Source organism: Camelina sativa, chromosome 16, assembly GCF_000633955.1.
Source record: "Camelina sativa cultivar DH55 chromosome 16, Cs, whole genome shotgun sequence".
In the NCBI taxonomy this organism is placed as follows: Eukaryota; Viridiplantae; Streptophyta; class Magnoliopsida; order Brassicales; family Brassicaceae; genus Camelina; species Camelina sativa.
This window is the reverse complement of record NC_025700.1, coordinates 22635191-22654449: the sequence shown is the minus strand read 5'-3', so window position 1 is coordinate 22654449 and position 19259 is coordinate 22635191. Positions and strand designations below refer to the sequence as shown.

Sequence of the window (19259 nt, the reverse complement as noted above, 5' to 3'; positions counted from 1 at the left end):
GGGGGGGGGGGGGGGTTCTAATTTATTTTGATTAATTTTAGTAGTTTTTATATTAAACGTATTATTTGTTCTCCATTTGTTTGAATAGATCTATGGTATGAAGTTTGTTCTCAATAGAAGAAAAAAACAGTTTATTTGATATCATTATTATTCAAGGGAGGTATTTACACTATCGAATAATTAGATCCATTTTTGTTAATTTTTGAACTATGTAATATTCTCATTCATCGAAAAAGAGAGCTATGACATATTCTTTAGAAACTTTTCTAGGAGTATTAGTCAAAAAGATGATTCGTTAAAAGATTGAAAATCTTGTGAAAATCTACGGTAGTTCCAGTCAATGTTCATGAAAGCACTGCATCACCTAACTTTTCAAAGGGCAAGGTTTCTCACTTAAATCAATTCTTGAGATCCATTTATGGTAGTTTTGAACTATGTAACATTCTCACTTTTTCAAGGAAGCTGTTTATTATTTCAAAGATGAATCTTTACAAAGATCCAAAGTAATCAATGTTCAAGAAAGGACTAACCACCTAATTTTATAAAAGTTTTATTAGTTCCAAATAGTAATGCTTAGACAGTTTATGTGTCGTGTAGATGTTGATTATACATATGGTATTTACTATTTACAGGCAAGTTTTTTTTTTCCACTTAAACCTTTTTGTCCAATAAATATAGAGGTTTAATCCGGATATATCAAACTCATTTTTAATTTTTGTGTTATTAGGTTTTATATTTGTAAATCACAATTAATAGAAATTAAAATGTGGTAATATTCATAAGGATTTCAAAGTATGCTTTAGAATCATTATTTAAAATACATAGTTGAATAACATTCCTTGACTAAAGTCTCAAATCAAAATCATACAAATGCATTCAGATAACAAATTTTATGTTATTCAGAATTTTTAAAGAATTCTAAAATCCTTTTAAAATCCAAAAGCATTTCAAACATTAGGGATTATTGATTACTTTAAGAGATTTTAGAAGATTTTCTTGCTTAAAAATACATATATCTAAATTTCATAGCTTTTTTTAAGTAGAATTTAGAAGCATTTAATAACAAATCCTATCAATTTCCCTAAAATTTTCACCTAAAAATTAAAATCATAGAAAAACTCATTAAAACCGATCAAATCATGTATATAATATAGGATTGAATACAACCCACTTTTTAAATATTACTGGTGCATGTTATCTATATTAAGATTTTTGAAATACATTTTGTGTTATGCCCTTTAAGTTTTGTTTATTTAAAAAGTTATTTACAACATTAACCCCTAAAAAATTTCCATAACTAACATTACTCCAGATTTTGTTTCCTAAATATTTTACATTTTCCATTCCAACTAAAAAATAACATTAATCAATATAGAAATGGAAACTATCATACATTTAACCACACATTCTGTTGTGTTTTGAAAATATCTGAATCATTCGCAAACAAAGAAAACAACAATTTGATTTCCATTTTGTTTTCTAAAATCTGTGAGCTTTGATTCTTAACGTAAGAAAAACTTCGATTGATATTTATTTAAATATCATAATTAACATAGATAAACTTTAAAAAAATTTAATTATTATGAATATGTAAAATTAAAAAGTCTAAAATACTATATAATGTGGTTATATAGTAGATGAGTTATAAAGAGGACATGTTGGAATTCATAAAATATTATTAAATTTGTGTTAACACGGGTTAAATCCTCACTTAATTATTTATCAATACGACTAATATTAGAATATTTAACAATAAAATCAAGTTGATTTAACTAATATTGAATAAAATAATTAAATCATTAGGAAAAATATGACTTAATCACAGCGTATAAATTACTGATTATATATTTAGATCCCTTAGTTTTTGTTATAATAATTAAAAATCAAAATAGAATATCAAACACTAAACAAAACAAAGTAAATATAACAAACAAATGGTCATGAAGTGTGTTGCTGGTTAAAAACAATATAAATATTTAGCCGCACAACAATCGAAAAATTTAGTTATTATTCTATTTACAAAAAATCCAATATTTAACAAATAGATACAATATAAAATATAAATTATAATAAAAATTATATGCATGCGGTGTACTGCGGGTTAAAATCTAGTATCTTATTATATAAACCTTGGTTCTCAAAGTTAGTAACTCAACATATCATGACACATGTCAATTTTAACGATTAAATTTCAAAGTTAGTAATTCATCGGATCGTGACACATGTCAATTTTAACGATAAGAAATCACAGTTTTAAAGCTTGATAAAAAAAAGCTTAAGATAATTGTAATCTTATTATATTTAAAAAAAAACTAAGATAAATATACTATGTGTCATCCATATCAAAGTTTCACTGTTATAAAAGATTCTCAACCACTATACGGTAAAACAAATATACTATATATCATCCATATTTGTTCGTATAATTATACTATATAACCTAACACATTAAATTTTATGTCATTGTTTGCACAAAAAAATAAATAAATAAACTTTATGTCTCTATGGTTAGTCAATTTCGGACACTGAGTGCTGCAACAAGATTTGTGAAGGCACATGCGAAGAAAACGAAGACAATGAAAATCATGAAAAAACTCGATTGGCAGTCTTGGAAAAAAACTTGAATTGAAGTTTGAACTAATTTTTTTATTATACTAAAAATCTTACTATATAAAATAGGGTTTTCAAATTAGTCATTAACATGATCATGACACGTGTCAAGATCACTGATGGGATGTTGACACATGTCAAAAAAATATTATTTTTAAAATAGATAATTAAGAAAATAACATCAAATCTAAATAAAATTTACATGTTTATATCTAAAATAAAATTCTAAATCAAAAATGAAAATTAACAAAACTAATCTATTTTCCATTTTACGTTATAAGATTTTGACATGTAGAAACAAAAAAGTAATTCACTAAGCATGTATATTATTAGCTTATTAATAAATAAATAGTGAATAACAAATTTAAAAAGAATAACATAAATTATGTCAAAAGAATTATTATTTTTGAAACATAATAGGACAGCTAATTAAGAAAATAACATTATATCTACATAACATTACATGTTTCTATCAAAAGCTTTAGTATTTGATTTTTTTTCCTATATAATTTTGTCGATCTATTGTGTGGGTCTTTCATTTTGGCATAATTATAGTTCTTATATGTCAATTTGTAATTATACCAACAATTTTAGTAATTATAAGAACTATAATTATGCCAAAATGAAAGTAAGAAACATAAAATTTGTTTAATTTGTTTATAAGACATTTTATAGGTGATGATAAAGAGCATACTTTAACAATAAAATAATTTTGGGTGTAAGAGCATATTTTTAATGGTAAAATATAGAGTAAATCATATGTGGTTACTTATTAAATATTGCTTTGATCAGTTTGTTGCATGTAAAATATTTTGTAAATAAGTTGTGAAACGTTTTTGAAATTTGATAACAATAATATTTGTAATAATGAGTATTTGGCAAAAGTTTTAGTGTGATATAATTTAGTTTTAGATTATTGTAATAATTGTTATAATATTTTAAAAATATAAAAATAGAAATAAATGTACGAAGGTAAATACAAATATTTTCTAACTTAAATTATTTATATATTTACTTTAAGAAATAAATTTTCTTTATATATTTTCAAAAAATGGTTAAAGGTTTTAAATTTATTTTCTTTAATAATTTTTAAACCCGCACATCGTGCGAGCCCTTATCTAGTTATACATAAACAACAACAGCAAACGATTTATTTTAATTCTTTTGGACATATTCAAATAATTTTTAGAATTATTTGTGAAGAACCATTCCTATGATAAGATCAATAATTGAATGGTTAAACAAGTTGATGACAATGAAATAATATTGCAAAACGTTAAGATTACATCAAGTCAACCCGAATAGTTCATACATAAAAAGACAACTCGGAGAATCAGTAACAAGCATCCACGTGTTTTTGGTTTGAGATGCTTTAGTTTTACACATACGTTACCATGTGGAATCTCACTTCAACAACAGCAACATCATCAATCTTTGAAGGGAATACGCGCCTACGAGAACGCACTTTCCACACGTTTACCGACTCGTAAACTTAATTCTCTTTTTGAGTCATCACAACTCAGAAGAATCCAATTCGATCATACCATTCGTTGCTTTTTGATATGGATTGTTCTCTTCTTAAGGAAAAGAGAGATACTTTCAAAACTGTGAATGTGGGTTTTAGAGTTACCTGATCATTTCGGTAACTTTTTCCTTTCTATGGAGTAATGTTTCATTGTCAAGAATAAAATTGTGGTAACAACAAATTGGAAAAGAAAAAAATCTACTTTTTGAATAGGATACGAAACCGCTACACAAACACATACCAAACTATTCCTTTGCCTAGTAAAGCATAACTGAGGGGATAAGTGTGGACTATGAAACTTAACCATGTTACGAACCTAACACATATTTAACTTTCAAAAATGTTACCAATGATATTTTGTTTAGCATTTTTAACTTCAGTTCAAGTTTTATTGAGTTGTCTACATGTTGATTTGTTCAATGTGTTGTGTAAAATAATAATTTTGTTTAACTTTAGTTCAAGTTTTATTTGAGTTGTCTACATGTTGATTTCAAAATATGGTGAAGCAACTTATTAAATAATATAAGGTAGTAAATATATCATTTTGCTAAACTTTGAAAGAGTAAACAAGATAAAGTGTGCAACAATTTTTATGAGATCTACCAAATGTTACAAACCAGAATCTGTCACAAACAAACATAACAACAAGTCAATATAAAATTTGATGTGGAGACAGGAGAGTACTTGTCTCAAGCAAAATGTAGACATGCTTCCAAGGGGACAGATGTTGCTCTGCCCCCCCCACACTACAATTAAAGAATTTGGATATCTTTCTTCAACAATTAGATTGATTCAAAAACCTTATAGTTTTCAGATACATTCTTAGCCAAGACTTAGTATTGCAATCCTTGTAGTTCAGAGGCCACATAATGATAGAAAAAAATACAATCTGATGGTTGAATCCTATTAAGCAAGTTCGTATCAAAGCTACGTAGATAAACTCAAATTACAACTAAACCAAATACAAAACTTAGAAATCAATCACAACAAACTCAACATAACTCATCAACTAAACACAATGAAAATTTTGAAAGAATTTAAGTGATGTTTTGTAGTTGCTCAGTTAACCGCTCAGGTCGACATTATAGTCGCTGACTCATAAAGCACAATGCTTTCAAATCATATTTTTGCTCATCACAGTAACAACAAAACAGAACAAAGATATCAAGAAAAATTCTCAGCAATGTCTACAAATTTTGATAAAAGGGTTGCTCAGCTAACCGCTCAGGTTCGACATTTTTGTCGACCGTTCATTAAGTGTAAACACTTTCGATTAAACTATAAGATCTCATCATTGCAACCATAAATAAGAAAATTCACATAATCGCTCCAAACCTTGAAATACAGAACACGAGATTAAAACACCAAGCAGGACTAACTTAACATTCCCTATAAGATCGAGAGACAGAACCCTAATACACTTTACATGTACTACCGAAGGAGATTAGAGTTTCAAAAACCGCACACCATAGAAGAAACACGAGTGAAGGCTGTGAAGCTATAAAGCAAGAAGCCGAGTGAGAGAATTAGGATTTCTCTGTTTTTCTACAAGATGAGTTATTTATAGTGGAAGACTTTTAGGGTTTTTAGCTAATGGCCTTTGAGTTACTTACTTACATATTGGGCTTTTTAATGGCTAGTCAGATATTAGCTATGGGCTTTGATTGGACTGAATTCTAATCGATTTGAATATGATTGGTAGGCATAAACAAAAATTTCAATTAAAAAATAATTTGTTGCGGACCAACTGTTTGTAATAACATTGTTATATAATGTGAAATTAATTGTATTGTTTTTTTTTTAAATTACAGCTAATCCATAGGTAATAATAAAGAAAATATCAATTCATATAAACGACCATGACTTATGTGTTATTACTTATTACCATCACTTTATCATCACTCGAGTCTAAATCTGACATATTACAATGTGCTATCAATAACACAATAATACCATTAACTGAAAAGAATATGTTAGGCTCCAAACCTTTGCATAAAATTAATCAAAATTATGTTGATAAGTCTTTGACCGGTGGCTGCGATGCTACAGGGGAAAACGTATATTAGGCTTTTGGGTAGTGTAGATGATAGCCAGCTAAGAGATTAGTATTGGCATTTAACCATCAGTGCTCAATAAAATCGTATATGCTTGCATCACAAAATCCAAAGGCTTACGCCCAATGTGGAATAGCTTACAACTATCAAACCATAGAGTTACCAAGATGTGCCAGAATAGTTTTTTTTTTTGGACCTTTTGGTGCTTTTATATACAAACTCATAATAAACAAATAAATAAATAAATAATACTTCTGGTTATGTGGAATAAGCGTGATTCTTACCCAAAGTAAAGTCACAAATTTTGTAGTCAAGTGGTAAAGCAATTAACGATGGTTTAATAATCGTTAGATCCATCCTGATCTAGTGGTCAAGCGCATCCCTGTAAAGCAGACACATGTAGCTTCTTCACTCTGTTTGACAAAAAAAAAACAAAAAAAAAAACAAAAAGTAGCTTCTTCACTCTAAAACTTTAACTAGTTATGAGATTCAAGAAAAAAAATAAAAAAATTGTGATATTGTAGTCTTACACAAGACATGTAGACTATAAACTCTAATTGTTAGCATATTATTCAAAAATAACATCTCATTTTTTTCACATTTCAAAAATATTTTAATCAATAAACTTTTACACATTTTCATGTTAACTTATAAGTTCTAAAAAAAGATAGTTGACCAAGAATATAATATATTTTGAAACGTCTATAATGTAATAAAAAATTATATATATAGAGTAACGTCTTATTTTCTTCTTATTGTGTCACATGACCATCGTGATTTACTTTCATATATAACGTATATCACTATTAGAAAAAGATAACATGTTTTTCTTCAACAATTAAAAAGTTTTTCAAAAAACTTGAATGAAATTGTTTAGTTAATCTTTCTCTTCCTCAAGAGTGATACTTTCACTTAAAAGGATTAATAACATCCATCACATTAGCTATATCTTCATATGTTCTAATTGTTTTCATTTCTAAAATTTCTAAGACTACTAATATCATTCATAACAAACATCTTATGTACTGAATAATTTTATCATGTAACTAACACATATTGAGAATTATTTTAGAGTTGTTTGGACCTTTAAATGATTGCACCCATATACATATTAAATTTTGTTTAAAAAATCATAAAAAATAAAATTAATGTTAAGGTTTCTATAATTTGTGTGGTATTAATTAAAACCTAGTGTCATATTATCTTTATGTTAAATTGTGTGACCATTAGCAAATTTCGTGAAAACGACCTAACCTTCATGATAAAATTAAGAAATAGTCGAATAGTTTCGTCTTGTTAAAATTTAATGATCAATTTGTAACTAAACTTCTTTTTAAAGTTAGAGTTCTAATCATTAATAGATTTCCTTACATATCAAATAATATTTTTTTTTAATCTTGAATCGTGCATCTTTTCATTAATATACAAATTTTTATCGTATTTACAAAATAAAAACAACGCGACAATCACAAAACTATTATAAATAGATGATAACACTAGTCTATCTAACTCAAACATGATTTGCTTAAGTGAAATTATCCATGTAAAATATACTAGTAATTAGCAAGTATATATATATATTGTCAAAAACATAGTTTTAGCTACATTTTTTGTTTATTAGAATTTTATTTCTTTTGGACCCATGATATTAATACATTATAAATTTAATTTAATATTATTTTGTTGTATACATATTTTCTCTTAGTGTATATTCTGTGTATCCCAATTTCGACTCTGTGGGAGTGGTCTCTCTCCCCCTCTCTACCCTAAAACACACTCACCCACTTCCTCTGTATAAACCTCTCTCTCTCTCCTCTCTTCTTCCTCCCTCTCTCTCTCTCCTGCCATGAAAATCGCAGTTCCTCAGAGACACAACCTCCTCCTCAGAAATAATCTCACATCTTTGATGACTTTTGCTTCCTTTCACTTTATTGTCCGAACGCTCTGAAAACTTTTCTGAGACCAAAAACAAACGAATTAAAAGAGACTATTTAATAACATAAAACCAAAAACCGAACTCCCCATGGCCGAGAATCTCGCTTGTGGTGAGACCAGCGAGTCATGGATCATTGACAACGACGACGATGAAACCAACTATGGCGGCGGATTTATGAATAGTCATCAACTTTTCGGTAAAGACGACAACTTTGGCGGCAACGGATCAATTCCGATGATGGGTTCTTCTTCGACTTCGTTGAGACAAGACAGAATCAGAGAGATGCTGGAGAAAGAGATTGAGTTTTGCCCTGGAGCTGATTATGTTAAGAGATTGCGTTCTGGTGATTTGGATTTGTCTTTTAGAAACCAAGCTTTGGATTGGATTTTTAAGGTTTGTGATTGCTTACTTTGATCTGTGTTTTTCTTTTTTAAGAGCACTTAAATCTGGTTTGGTCTCTTTGTTTTTTTTTTTTTTTTTGATTGATTTTTTAAAGTGTCTTCTTTGATCATTTAGATAGATCATACATATTTAATGGTAATAGAGAGGCTTCTGATGTATTTATTAGAATTCACTAGTGAGATTAGTCGGATCTTCTCAATAGATTGAGTTTTTTTTCTGAGTTGTGTCTTTAATGACAATTGTTCTTGTCTGGAACAGGCTTGTGCTCATTACCATTTTGGACATCTGTGCATTTGTCTATCCATGAACTACTTGGATCGGTTCTTAACATCCTATGAATTGCCTGTAAGTTGAATCAATTTCTCCGGATTGGTGTGTTTTTTTTTTTCTTATAATTTTCCTTCGAGACAACCGCTGATCGTGTGTGTGTTTGGATTGTGTAGAAAGACAAGGCTTGGGCTGTTCAGTTACTAGCTGTCTCTTGCTTATCATTAGCAGCCAAAATGGAAGAAACTGATGTGCCTCAAATTGTTGATTTACAGGTGCAACACACATTTTTAGTCCTTTAATAGCTCAGTCGCGGGTGCAGTGGAACTAAATCTTGACATGTTCTTGATATGCGCAGGTGGGAGATCCCAAGTTTGTTTTTGAGGCCAAAACAATAAAAAGGATGGAGCTTTTGGTACTCAACACATTGAATTGGAGATTGCAAGCTATAACTCCATTTTCTTTCATTGATTATTTCGTCGACAAGATCAGCAATCACGTGTCAGAGAATTCGATCTATAGATCATCACGATTCATCTTGAACACCACCAAAGGTGAGTCAATTGTTGAATCCGGAAGCAAGCTATAGATAATGTTCTTTCCTTGTTTTTTTCAACTATATTGCTCTGTTTTAAAGGGGAAGGTTTAATAATAAGTTTTGTAAAAATTGAATGCAGAAATTGAATTCTTAGACTTCAGGCCTTCTGAGATAGCAGCAGCAGCGGCAGTGTCTGTTTCCATTTCAGGGGAAACAGAATGCATTGATGACGAAAAGGCAATGTCTAAACTCATATACGTTAAACAGGTAGACTCATCAAATATCTTTAGCTTCCGTTTGGTTGTAATGACTTGAGCTATATTAACATACCCGCATAACCAAAATCTTGATTGTTGCAAGAACGCACATTTCATTAGAATTTGACTAATGGATCATTTGTCCTTGTTAGCAGGAGAGAGTGAAGAAATGTTTGAATCTGATGAGAAGTCTCACAGGAGAGAATGTGTCGGGAAATAGTTTATCGCAGGGGGAGCAGCCGCGATTAGAGGCAAGAGTGGTGCCGCATAGTCCTATTGGAGTGTTGGAAGCAACATGTTTGAGCTATAAGAGTGAAGAGAGAACAGTTGAGTCATGTACAAATTCCTCACAGAGTAGTCCAGACAACAATAATAATAGCAACAACAACAACAACAAGAGGAGGAGAAAACAATGAGAGAGAATAAAAAAGAGTCATCATATACATTGCTTTTTCCAACTCCAATCCATAAGAGTCATGACATTTGAGGTTCCTTTTATTTTTGGTTTATTCCTTCTTTTTTGTTTTTACATAAAAATTCTCTATAATTTCTCATTTTCAGTCGGAAAAATTGGATTGAAAATGAGAGTTTTTTTGTGAGAGAGAAACAAAAAAGAAAAGAGAGAGAGAGAGAGAGCTCTTTTCAATGAGAGACATCCCTAGGTTCATGTTCTTGCTCCAAGGGACTTTTTTTTGTTGTTGCTACATAATGTAAGAGATAATAATATACATAAAAAAAAGAAATAGAATGAGAATCAAATTTTTATGTTTTATCGTTGTGTATTCAAAGGTGACCCTAAAGGGATATTTTTCCTTCTTCTAATTTTCATTCACAAACAAATATCAATACACGAATTTGTTGGTGCACCAAAAAAAGGGGTGCAAATATGTGATAAACTTAAACAAACTCATGATATTTTTAGTGGTTAAAGATTTATCTTGTGGTTAGGAGGCTATGGTTCAAATATTTTTATTATGATTTAAAGTTATATTTTACCTATTAGACGTATTAATAAACGGATTTTACACAAACTTTAATTAAAAAATTTAGTCCACATTTTTCAAAAATCTTGAGTTTTAGTTTAAATTACTGAAATGTCAGGGTTTGAAGAAAATTGATTAATGTTACCAATTAAAAGCAAGAAAATGACATAATTTTGGTTTTTGAAAGAGAGAATTGCATGTTTTTGGGGATTGGAGAAGAGAAAACCATAATGGGCCCTGAAAAGAGGTTTTACTGGGCCCGCCAAATTTTGTTTTGACTATGCGACCGGTCAACATCTCTTCTGCTGCTGCTGCTGCTCTCTCTCCTCGTGTTGAGAAAGATAATAATAAAATCTCTGTGCATAAGAAACCTTGGGAATCTACTGCCTTCTCTTCCAATTACTTTATACTATTTTTTTTTTTTTTCACATATACATCATTATTTTATATTTTTGATATATTCTTTCGCAGTTTAAGTATTAGTCTTAAAATAATTAAATGAGTTTGGTGATCACTACCCATTACATACATACACAGCACCACAGTCCAACGTACTAAGGACATATATGTGTTCAGTCCAACGTACTAAGGACATATATGTGTTACAAGTACAAGTAGATTGTTTTATAACTTTTCATAAGCAACTAACATACCGACATTTTTTTTATTTAATTAGTGTGATTGCCTGATTGGCTTATTTCTAAACGGATGAGTTTTCCTTGTTTTGATTTTGTAAATTTTGCGTGTAGCAAAAAAACTTTTAACAAAATGAGTTTGAAGTCTTTTGAAAGGAAATAAGAAGAATCAGATTTACTTAGATAGTGTAGTATTAACAACTTGAATCTTATATCTAAAACTTGTTTTTTAGATAACCCTCTCTTGTGAAATAAACTCTTCCATACACGAACTTCGAGACAACCCATTCACTTTCACTCTCCGGCGTCGGAGGGCAATAAAAGCTGTTTCCCTCTGCTTCAGTTTCTCTTTTTCTAGATTTCCTTTTATTATCTTTTTCCCCTTTTTTCTAATCTTTTGGTACCTCTCTCAATCTCTCTTGGAAACCCCAAACCTGGGCAATTCATCAATCAAATATTGGATTTGGCTTCCGGCGAACCCATCCATCTTTCTTCTGTACCCAGTCTCCATAACCACGGATCTGAAATCCACTGAATAAATCAAATCACAAATCGAAATTCCGTTTTCACCTAAAAACTTCACCTCGGCTTCGTTGATGGCGGGAGAGCCTGTGCTTGTACCATCAGCTGCACCTCGCCGGGGGAAGATGTCGACGGCGCACGACGTGTTTCTTTTCAGGACCATGGCTTTCGCATCTCCTTGGATCTCCGTTTCAACCCCATTTCCTTGCCAAAACTTGATTGGAGCACAATTGTTTCCTCCAGAGATGTATAGCTCATTGCATATCTTGTCAATTCCTCCGACCAGCCGCCGCGAATCGATCAGCTTGGGGACACCAAACGAAAACCCTAGGTTTTCCTTGGTGGACTTGAATTTCGAAGAAGGCCCATTAACAGTTTCTATCCTTAAGCCCACATCACAAAAATCCAGGTTCATTCACTTTGTTTGGCAAACACTAGCTCGTATCAAGGTCTAAGCTTTGGATATATTCTCTTAGGTAGCAGAACCCTATTGGGATATACACCAACTAGACTGCTAGTTTCGCTAAACCAATCCTTTAGACCCCTGGTATATGCACTTCATGTGTTATTCGTTTTGGCTCCAATGGTTCCAAAGTCGCTTGGCGTTTCAGTCCTGAATTCTTATTGCCAACAGCCTGATTGCGGTTATGATATTCTCTTAGCCATCAACCACCCTGTGTCAATACCAGCTAGGGAACCCAACCATCACTTAAAGATCAAAAATTCTATAAGTTGTTCAATCCCGCCACCTTTAAAAACCAACACCCACCAATTGCCGGGAGCACTAAACCATTCATTGTATGTGTCATGTCGACTGCAAGCTTTGTGTGAAAGCCTTAACCTCCATAGACAAGGCTCTTATGAAAGGGAGACTCCACCTGTTCAGCTACGGTTTGACACATATCTTTGGCACATCCGTCTGATAGCTTCATTGGAGAGTTTCTTTGCTCCCAAACACATGGAGCTCCATGTTATGGCCCTTGTATTACCTCAAGAGGCATCTATTGCGCCGGTAGTTTGCTTAGCCATGACAACCTTATCAACGTCACCTAGTCATAGTTTGACAGAGACCATTTCGTCTACCACTGTGCTTTCTGTGGAAGATTTATCGACAAACCATTACCTCTCATGTGACATTTGCTTTTTAGCTAGTGCCTCAAAGCTCTTTTGGATCATTTGTCGATGTTTACTATCACTCTTTGTATGGCATTGGGGATTGCCTTTCTTTTGCTTCTGTTTTAGAACTTGGATCCTTGTATCTTTCTCCTTGTACTTGGTTTTATGAGATTGAATCAAGTGTTTGACAAAAAAAAAAAAAGAATCTTATATCGAGAATTCGAGATGGGTGTAAAACAAGATGAGCATCTTCTTGGGTATTTCAAAGCATATCTGTATATGCCTGTTTGTGTGTAAAATTTAATCTCTTCACTAAGTTCTATTATGACATAATTTATTTAGTAATATTTATACTTAAAAGAAAGAGTGTTTTATATCATTTAAATTGTATCACAAAACTAGTTAATCCAATTTTAAATTACTTTTTGATAAGTGAAGCAAATATATATGACTTAACAATAGCATCAATTAATTTAACTGATATAATAATTATCTAATTTGACATCAGTTAATTAAAATTGATCCAGTTTCTATTATATTGTATCACTTTTAAATTGACTTAAAATATACATTTACATCATTTAGATAATTGGTGTATCTAGTTATGTTTAGTAAAAAAAAAAATTAAAATGATACAAAATTTACATCAATTTAAACTAATGTTAAAATAAATTATATTAATAGCAGTTTCGAACTACTAACTGTTATATGGAACAAAATCTTTTGTACTAGTATATTTCTTAGGGTTCGAATTATAGGGGTTTCACCATGTTGTTAGCACGTCCGAGAAAGGATAGTGCAAAATTAGATAAATTTAGAACTATAGGGGATAATCAATTAAATTAGATTTTTATTATATCAGTTAATACTCGCTAAATTTAACTATGATAGTTAATACTAACATAGTTTTCCACAAGGCTAACATGTTAACATGATTAAAGAAAAAGGAAACTATGTTAGTATAAACTATTAAGTAGTGATTATTTTGTTTAGTTTCGATTATAATTGTCCCTCGTCATATGCAGGAATCTAGTGAAAATAAAATTTGAGCTAAAACTTAAGTGTATGTCAGTTTTTATGTTGCAACAGTTGACTAGAAAAATAAGTGTCATCAAACAACATTTAATTAATAACAATACTAAAATGATATAGTGGCCATTTCGTATATAACAGTCTACATGTTGAGACATAAAAAACATAATCATGAATTGGTTTTTATTTATTTTTGATAAAATTTTCATCACTATGTTGGTTTGTAAATTACTAATATCAATGAAAGTTACAATTTATAGTATTAATTATAAAAAATGAAAAATAAAGACGAACAAATTGGATCAACCAAACTAGTTGGTTTGATTTAAATTTCCGCCAAAAATAGTGCATAAGATTCTCTTCCCAATACAGGAGTTCTCCAGGCTATAATTGGCGACAGCATGTTTATATCGTGGTTCAATATTTATGGATGTGAACATTATCTTTACATTAACTTTGGTTATAAATTGTATGATACAAATTCTTCCACTGCGTAGTGGTTTGTCTATTGATAAATATTTTTTGACAAAAAAAAAAGTCTATTGATATAACATACATCTACCCATTTTCTCCACAAAAATATTTATAAGTTTTAGCAAACAACATTTTCGACTAAACCAACAACAAAAAAAACTAAACCAACAACAAAAAAGTCTCAATTTTTAACAATTTTCTCACTTATGAAGTTAAAAATACAACAATATATAATGTTTATTGGTTTATATATAAGAGATATAAACCAATTCAATTTTTAGAGTTAGAAGAACATAAAAACGTATTTATATGGTATTAAAGCTTAAGTTTACTCCAAGTAACAAGGTTTACTATATATTGTATTAAAGTTTAAGTTTGATCCAAGTAACAAGTTTTATTAAAGTTTAAGTTTGATTCGTCAGCTTATATTATAGAAATAATTATTATACATTCAGGATAATGATATATAATTATTCTAAACTTATTTAACCAGTGGCCGAAATTAACATCGCTATACTGATATAAGATTTCAAAAAATACTAGTACTAAAATTTTTCAATGACTAATAATATAAAGTAAATAAAGAGCTCATGAGTACCAAATATATATGGATATTATTTTAACATAGAATTTTAAATCACATTATAGCACAATAATTGATTTTTTTGGTTTATTCCAGTAACGGAATCGAATCTAGTTTGCATCGTGATTTTCAGACACTACTTTTAACTTTAGTGTTCGGAGTAATTATACATTTCGGTAATATCTATAAAAACTATATTCCAATATTATGAGTTCGACTGTATGTGTATGTTGTTGTATGCGGCATGCCTGTTCCTTTTCTCACTATAAAATTAACTAAGTATTTCCTGATTTGAAAATTTTGTTTAATATTCTCAAACACAAATAAGACACTGTGTACTGTAGTGTGTACTTTGTCTTATCATTATCTAATAGTGAATTTTCGTCAGCTTATATTATGGAAATGGAATCCATGATAACTTATAATTCTTTGATCTTTATTTAAAAAAATACAAAATAAGATATAAAACTACACGTCTAAGCCATACGGTTTTTATTTTAGTGTCATGATTACACAGGAACTTACCATTAGTTTAGTAGTAGTACTAAATTAGTCATTAGATCTCTAATTAATGTTACCAGGAAGGATTTTGGTTCTCGCGAAACATTAATTACACAGGTAACGGTAATTAGCTATTATTATAATTATTATTCTAATAATGTAATCTAATCTCATCAACTTTTGATCAACCACACTTGCGGATTTAAGATTCTCTGTATTAATGTTTTGACACTATGCTTAAACTTTAAATTATGCCAAACAAGAAAAGAGAAATTAGAATGAGGGGAAAATGGTAAAAACAAAAGAACAAGAGTCAAAATCTAAAACGTGAAAAGTATGGGGACCTTTCGAAGTTCGAAGTTACTGCTAACTTCACAGATTTTTTTTTTTTTTGTGCAGCTACTTCACAGATTTCCATCTTCTCTTTTTACTCTTTACTACCAAGTTAGCAAATTTTAATTTAGTACTCAATAAAAATAATTATGGGCATCAGGTGAAATGAAATATCTAAGAGTAAAATTATACTATTAAGATATTGTGATTTCTATATATTATGGGGTTGGGGAACAAAATTATATGAAATTTAAATCTTTTAAAAATTTATATACACAATCTCAACTTGTGGCGGACCTATGTACAAACAAGGCAGGTCATAGCAGGTCACATGATCCGGGCAAAATTTTTAAATTTCCCTAATGGTTATTGAGAAAAAAACACATTTATCCTCGTCAAACAAATTTTTACTTGTGCTTAATCTGGTTTAAAATTCATCCTGGTCCGCTATTGATCTCAACATGTTGAGTAGTATATTAAAAAAATTTGACTTACATAAATTATGTAGAAAATCATCACTATGAGTGCTAGAGGTTCACAGTCAAACTCTATCCTTTTTTTTTGGGTGGGAGGGGGGGGGGGCAAATCAAACTCAATCAATGAAGATTCTAATACAAAAGGAAAAACGAAGAACAAAAGAACAAAATGGACCAATTACTTAAAAACAGGTTAAAATTTAAAGATTATAGAAGTTAAGGACCACAATGCAATAGTACAATTTTTCATCTGAAGTGAACAGAGAGCTTCAGGAGAGAAAGTTGAAGGAAGAGACAAAGGCGCAAGTAAAAAAGTAAACAAAAGCTGGTCCAAAAAGTAACTCTACAAGTTTGGTAAATGATAAAATTAAATTATTATTAAACGAATGCTCTTAACTAACTTCACTGTTTCAACATCTTTTGCTACCAAAAAAGTAAATAAATAATATGATTTGTTACATCATAACAAGGGACCAAGAATACTGTATATATACATTTCGAGGCTTTTTTTTTTTTTATCAGTTTGTTTCGTGATTGAATGCGATTCTTTTAGATGAAATCAGGTTGACCCGTTGATGTCAAGCAACGATGCCACATTCGACTATTGGGATCGACTGATTTTGGATATGCAATCACCTCAGGGATTGGCAAATAAGCGTAGTGAGTGTTGATTATGCCTACTGTGATTCCACTGTATCCAGCAAATGCACCATGAACCTGTTTTTATGAAAACCATAAGCTTAACAACTTCAATGAACTTAACATATTGGAACATTTTTAGTTTCTATACTAAAGAGAGTGAAGCTCGTATTAAAAGCGAAGAGAGTGTGTGTGTGTGTGTGTGAGTGTGAGTGTGTTTGACTTACAGCGTTTTGTCCAAGAACGGTGCAGAGGATACCATCTGAGGCATTTGCACGGACAGCGCGAATCATGTATGTTGGATCAATGTACTTCACATCTATTGGAATACTTGATTCTTTGAAATACTTCTTTGTCTATTATTAACAAACAAAAAAGAAGAAGATAGAGAGTGTAAATCCATAATGAAGCAAGAACATTTACTAAGGGAGTAAGATTTAACAATTACTCTACACATCAACTCTTTATGAGACATTAACCAATCTTTGATTATATCTAACCTCTTGTTGAATGTACACACCGAAATCACCGAGTATTGTGTTTCCAGATGCATCTTTGGCATTAGTTTTCTCAAGGAAATTCTGAAACAAAATGCCAAGAAACGTAAACAGATTAAAAAAAAAAAAAGCCTTCCTTCATTGCGATTGTATGGTCATAGTTACCTGTCCAGCTCCTTCTGCTACACATATCACAGCGGAGCCTTTTGTTTCAATAAGGTACTTCAAATGCTTCAGTACACCATTAGGCCCATGAAGATTGAAGGGAACCTTTAATGAAGGAGAATGCATAGGATCTCTTAGAACAAGCTCATCAATAATGTTTTGAAAATTGAAAATAATAACAAAAGTTTAGAAGTACCTCAGGAATCAAACAGATGTCAACTTGTCCACTTGCTAAAGACGCTTGCATTGCAATGAAACCACTGTTACGACCCATCAATTTTACAACTCCAATGCCATGATAAGCACTATGTGCCTAAAGAACATATTGGAAAAAACCATGAATATCAATGCAGTACTTAAAGCAAAGAGACATGATAGTGGTGCATATCCTAAATACGAGTACATGAAAGTGTTACCTCAATGTAGGCAGAGTTTATTGCTCGTTGTGCTTCTTCAACAGCAGTATCAAACCCAAACGTTTTATCCATATGTAAAATATCATTGTCAATGGTTTTTGGCACACCAACTACAGCTACCTTCATCTTTCTTTTGCGGCACTAGAATTATAAGCAAGAGAGAATGGTTTAATCAAAATGGACAAACTTTTTGGTATGAAGACACTATACTCTAACTCACTAAGGAGGAGAAAAAGCAAAACTATCTTCACAAGAACAACACTTAATTAACATCAAGTGTTAAGTAACAAACCTCATTGTGTATAGCGTTGGCGCCAGCATGGGTTCCATTTCCACCCAGCACGAAAAGCATGTTGATTCCTCTCTCCTAAGTAAAGTCAGAATTCAGAATCTTTTGTACTAAGAAAAATCCCCTAAGGATTGAAAAGCCACCAAATAATAATAATACCTCCAAGCTGTCAACAATTTCACTAACACTCGGACCTCCACGTGAAACTCCAAGCAAGCTTCCTCCAGATAGATGAATATTCTGAACCACTTTCCTTGATAACTAAAAATCAAGAGCAAATGAGAAAAAAAGAGAAACAAGAAGTGTGTTGATTGTTTGAAGAAGACAAATCAAAACTATACCGGCATTTCAGTTAGATCTTTATCAGAGAAACCTCGATAACCAAAAGGAATCCCCACAATGTTCTTAACACCATAAATCTCAAGAGTGATGACAATCTGCAATGGAAAGGCTTTAGTAGGGACGTCACACACACACACATAGACACTGTCTCTATAATACCAAGTTTCAAGACTCAAAAAACTCACATGTCTAATGGCATCATTGAGACCAGGACAAAGCCCACCACAAGTGATAATAGCAGCTTTCACTTCTTCCGGTTTAAAGTAAATCTTCTCCCTCGGCCCAGCTCGGTGAATCCTAATGATCCCATCACACAATTACAACCACAACGAGAGAAAAAAAGAAAAAGAACCACAAATCCAAAGTCTAAAATTGTTTACCATTGCTCAACCCAAGAACAGTCAGGATCAATACACTCTGCTCCAGCAGAAGTAGGTGAAGAGTAACTAATAACCTATAATTTCCCAAATCACAAAAAAAATTCAATCTTCACTCTAATTTCACTAAACAAAAACAAAGAAAAAAAGAAACTAAAAAAGAGAACCTTGAGAAGAACTCTATCATTGTTATTAATGTATCCATGCCACTCTTCATCAGAAGGGTAACCACCTACGAAATCTTCCGTGGGAGACCTAACAATAAAAAAAAAAAAAAAAAAAAAATAAAA

General features: G+C 31.0%; 2 protein-coding genes across 3 annotated transcripts in view; one reads left to right on the top strand and one right to left on the bottom strand.

Moving 5' to 3' along the window:
* LOC104751888 (cyclin-D2-1) lies at window positions 7918–10283 on the top strand. 2 transcript variants are annotated; one of them, XM_010473936.2, is made up of 6 exons: window positions 7918–8518; window positions 8786–8872; window positions 8971–9069; window positions 9153–9348; window positions 9472–9599; window positions 9745–10283. In XM_010473936.2, the coding sequence occupies exons 1-6, from the start codon at window positions 8213–8215 to the stop codon at window positions 10003–10005; spliced, it is 1077 nt and encodes a 358-aa protein (XP_010472238.1). In that variant the 5' UTR covers window positions 7918–8212; the 3' UTR covers window positions 10006–10283. The 2 variants fall into 2 exon arrangements, with proteins under 2 accessions (XP_010472238.1, XP_010472237.1); XM_010473935.2 differs by having other exon boundaries at window positions 9742–10283.
* Window positions 16604–19259, bottom strand: part of LOC104751887 (ATP-dependent 6-phosphofructokinase 5, chloroplastic-like) — a 3553-nt gene continuing 897 nt past the window's right edge. Inside the window, exons 2-13 of the mRNA XM_010473934.2 lie at window positions 19137–19224; window positions 18973–19046; window positions 18778–18889; window positions 18592–18687; window positions 18410–18511; window positions 18254–18328; window positions 17962–18102; window positions 17742–17858; window positions 17546–17650; window positions 17384–17464; window positions 17111–17239; window positions 16604–16961 (exon numbers count right to left, since the gene is read on the bottom strand). Coding sequence (XP_010472236.1) covers window positions 16794–16961; window positions 17111–17239; window positions 17384–17464; window positions 17546–17650; window positions 17742–17858; window positions 17962–18102; window positions 18254–18328; window positions 18410–18511; window positions 18592–18687; window positions 18778–18889; window positions 18973–19046; window positions 19137–19224 — 1288 coding nt within the window. The 3' untranslated portion in view covers window positions 16604–16793. The remainder of the gene's footprint in view (window positions 16962–17110; window positions 17240–17383; window positions 17465–17545; window positions 17651–17741; window positions 17859–17961; window positions 18103–18253; window positions 18329–18409; window positions 18512–18591; window positions 18688–18777; window positions 18890–18972; window positions 19047–19136; window positions 19225–19259) is intronic.

What these genes read in the sequence shown, in the direction of transcription:
- LOC104751888 (XM_010473935.2), top strand. Translation starts at nt 8,213, where the DNA reads ATGGCCGAGAATCTCGCTTGTGGTGAGACCAGCGAGTCATGGATCATT. An exon ending in CTTTGGATTGGATTTTTAAG is followed by an intron (nt 8,519 to 8,785) that starts GTTTGTGATTGC and finishes TGTCTGGAACAG; the next exon opens with GCTTGTGCTCATTACCATTT. An exon ending in CATCTTGAACACCACCAAAG is followed by an intron (nt 9,349 to 9,471) that starts GTGAGTCAATTG and finishes AATTGAATGCAG; the next exon opens with AAATTGAATTCTTAGACTTC.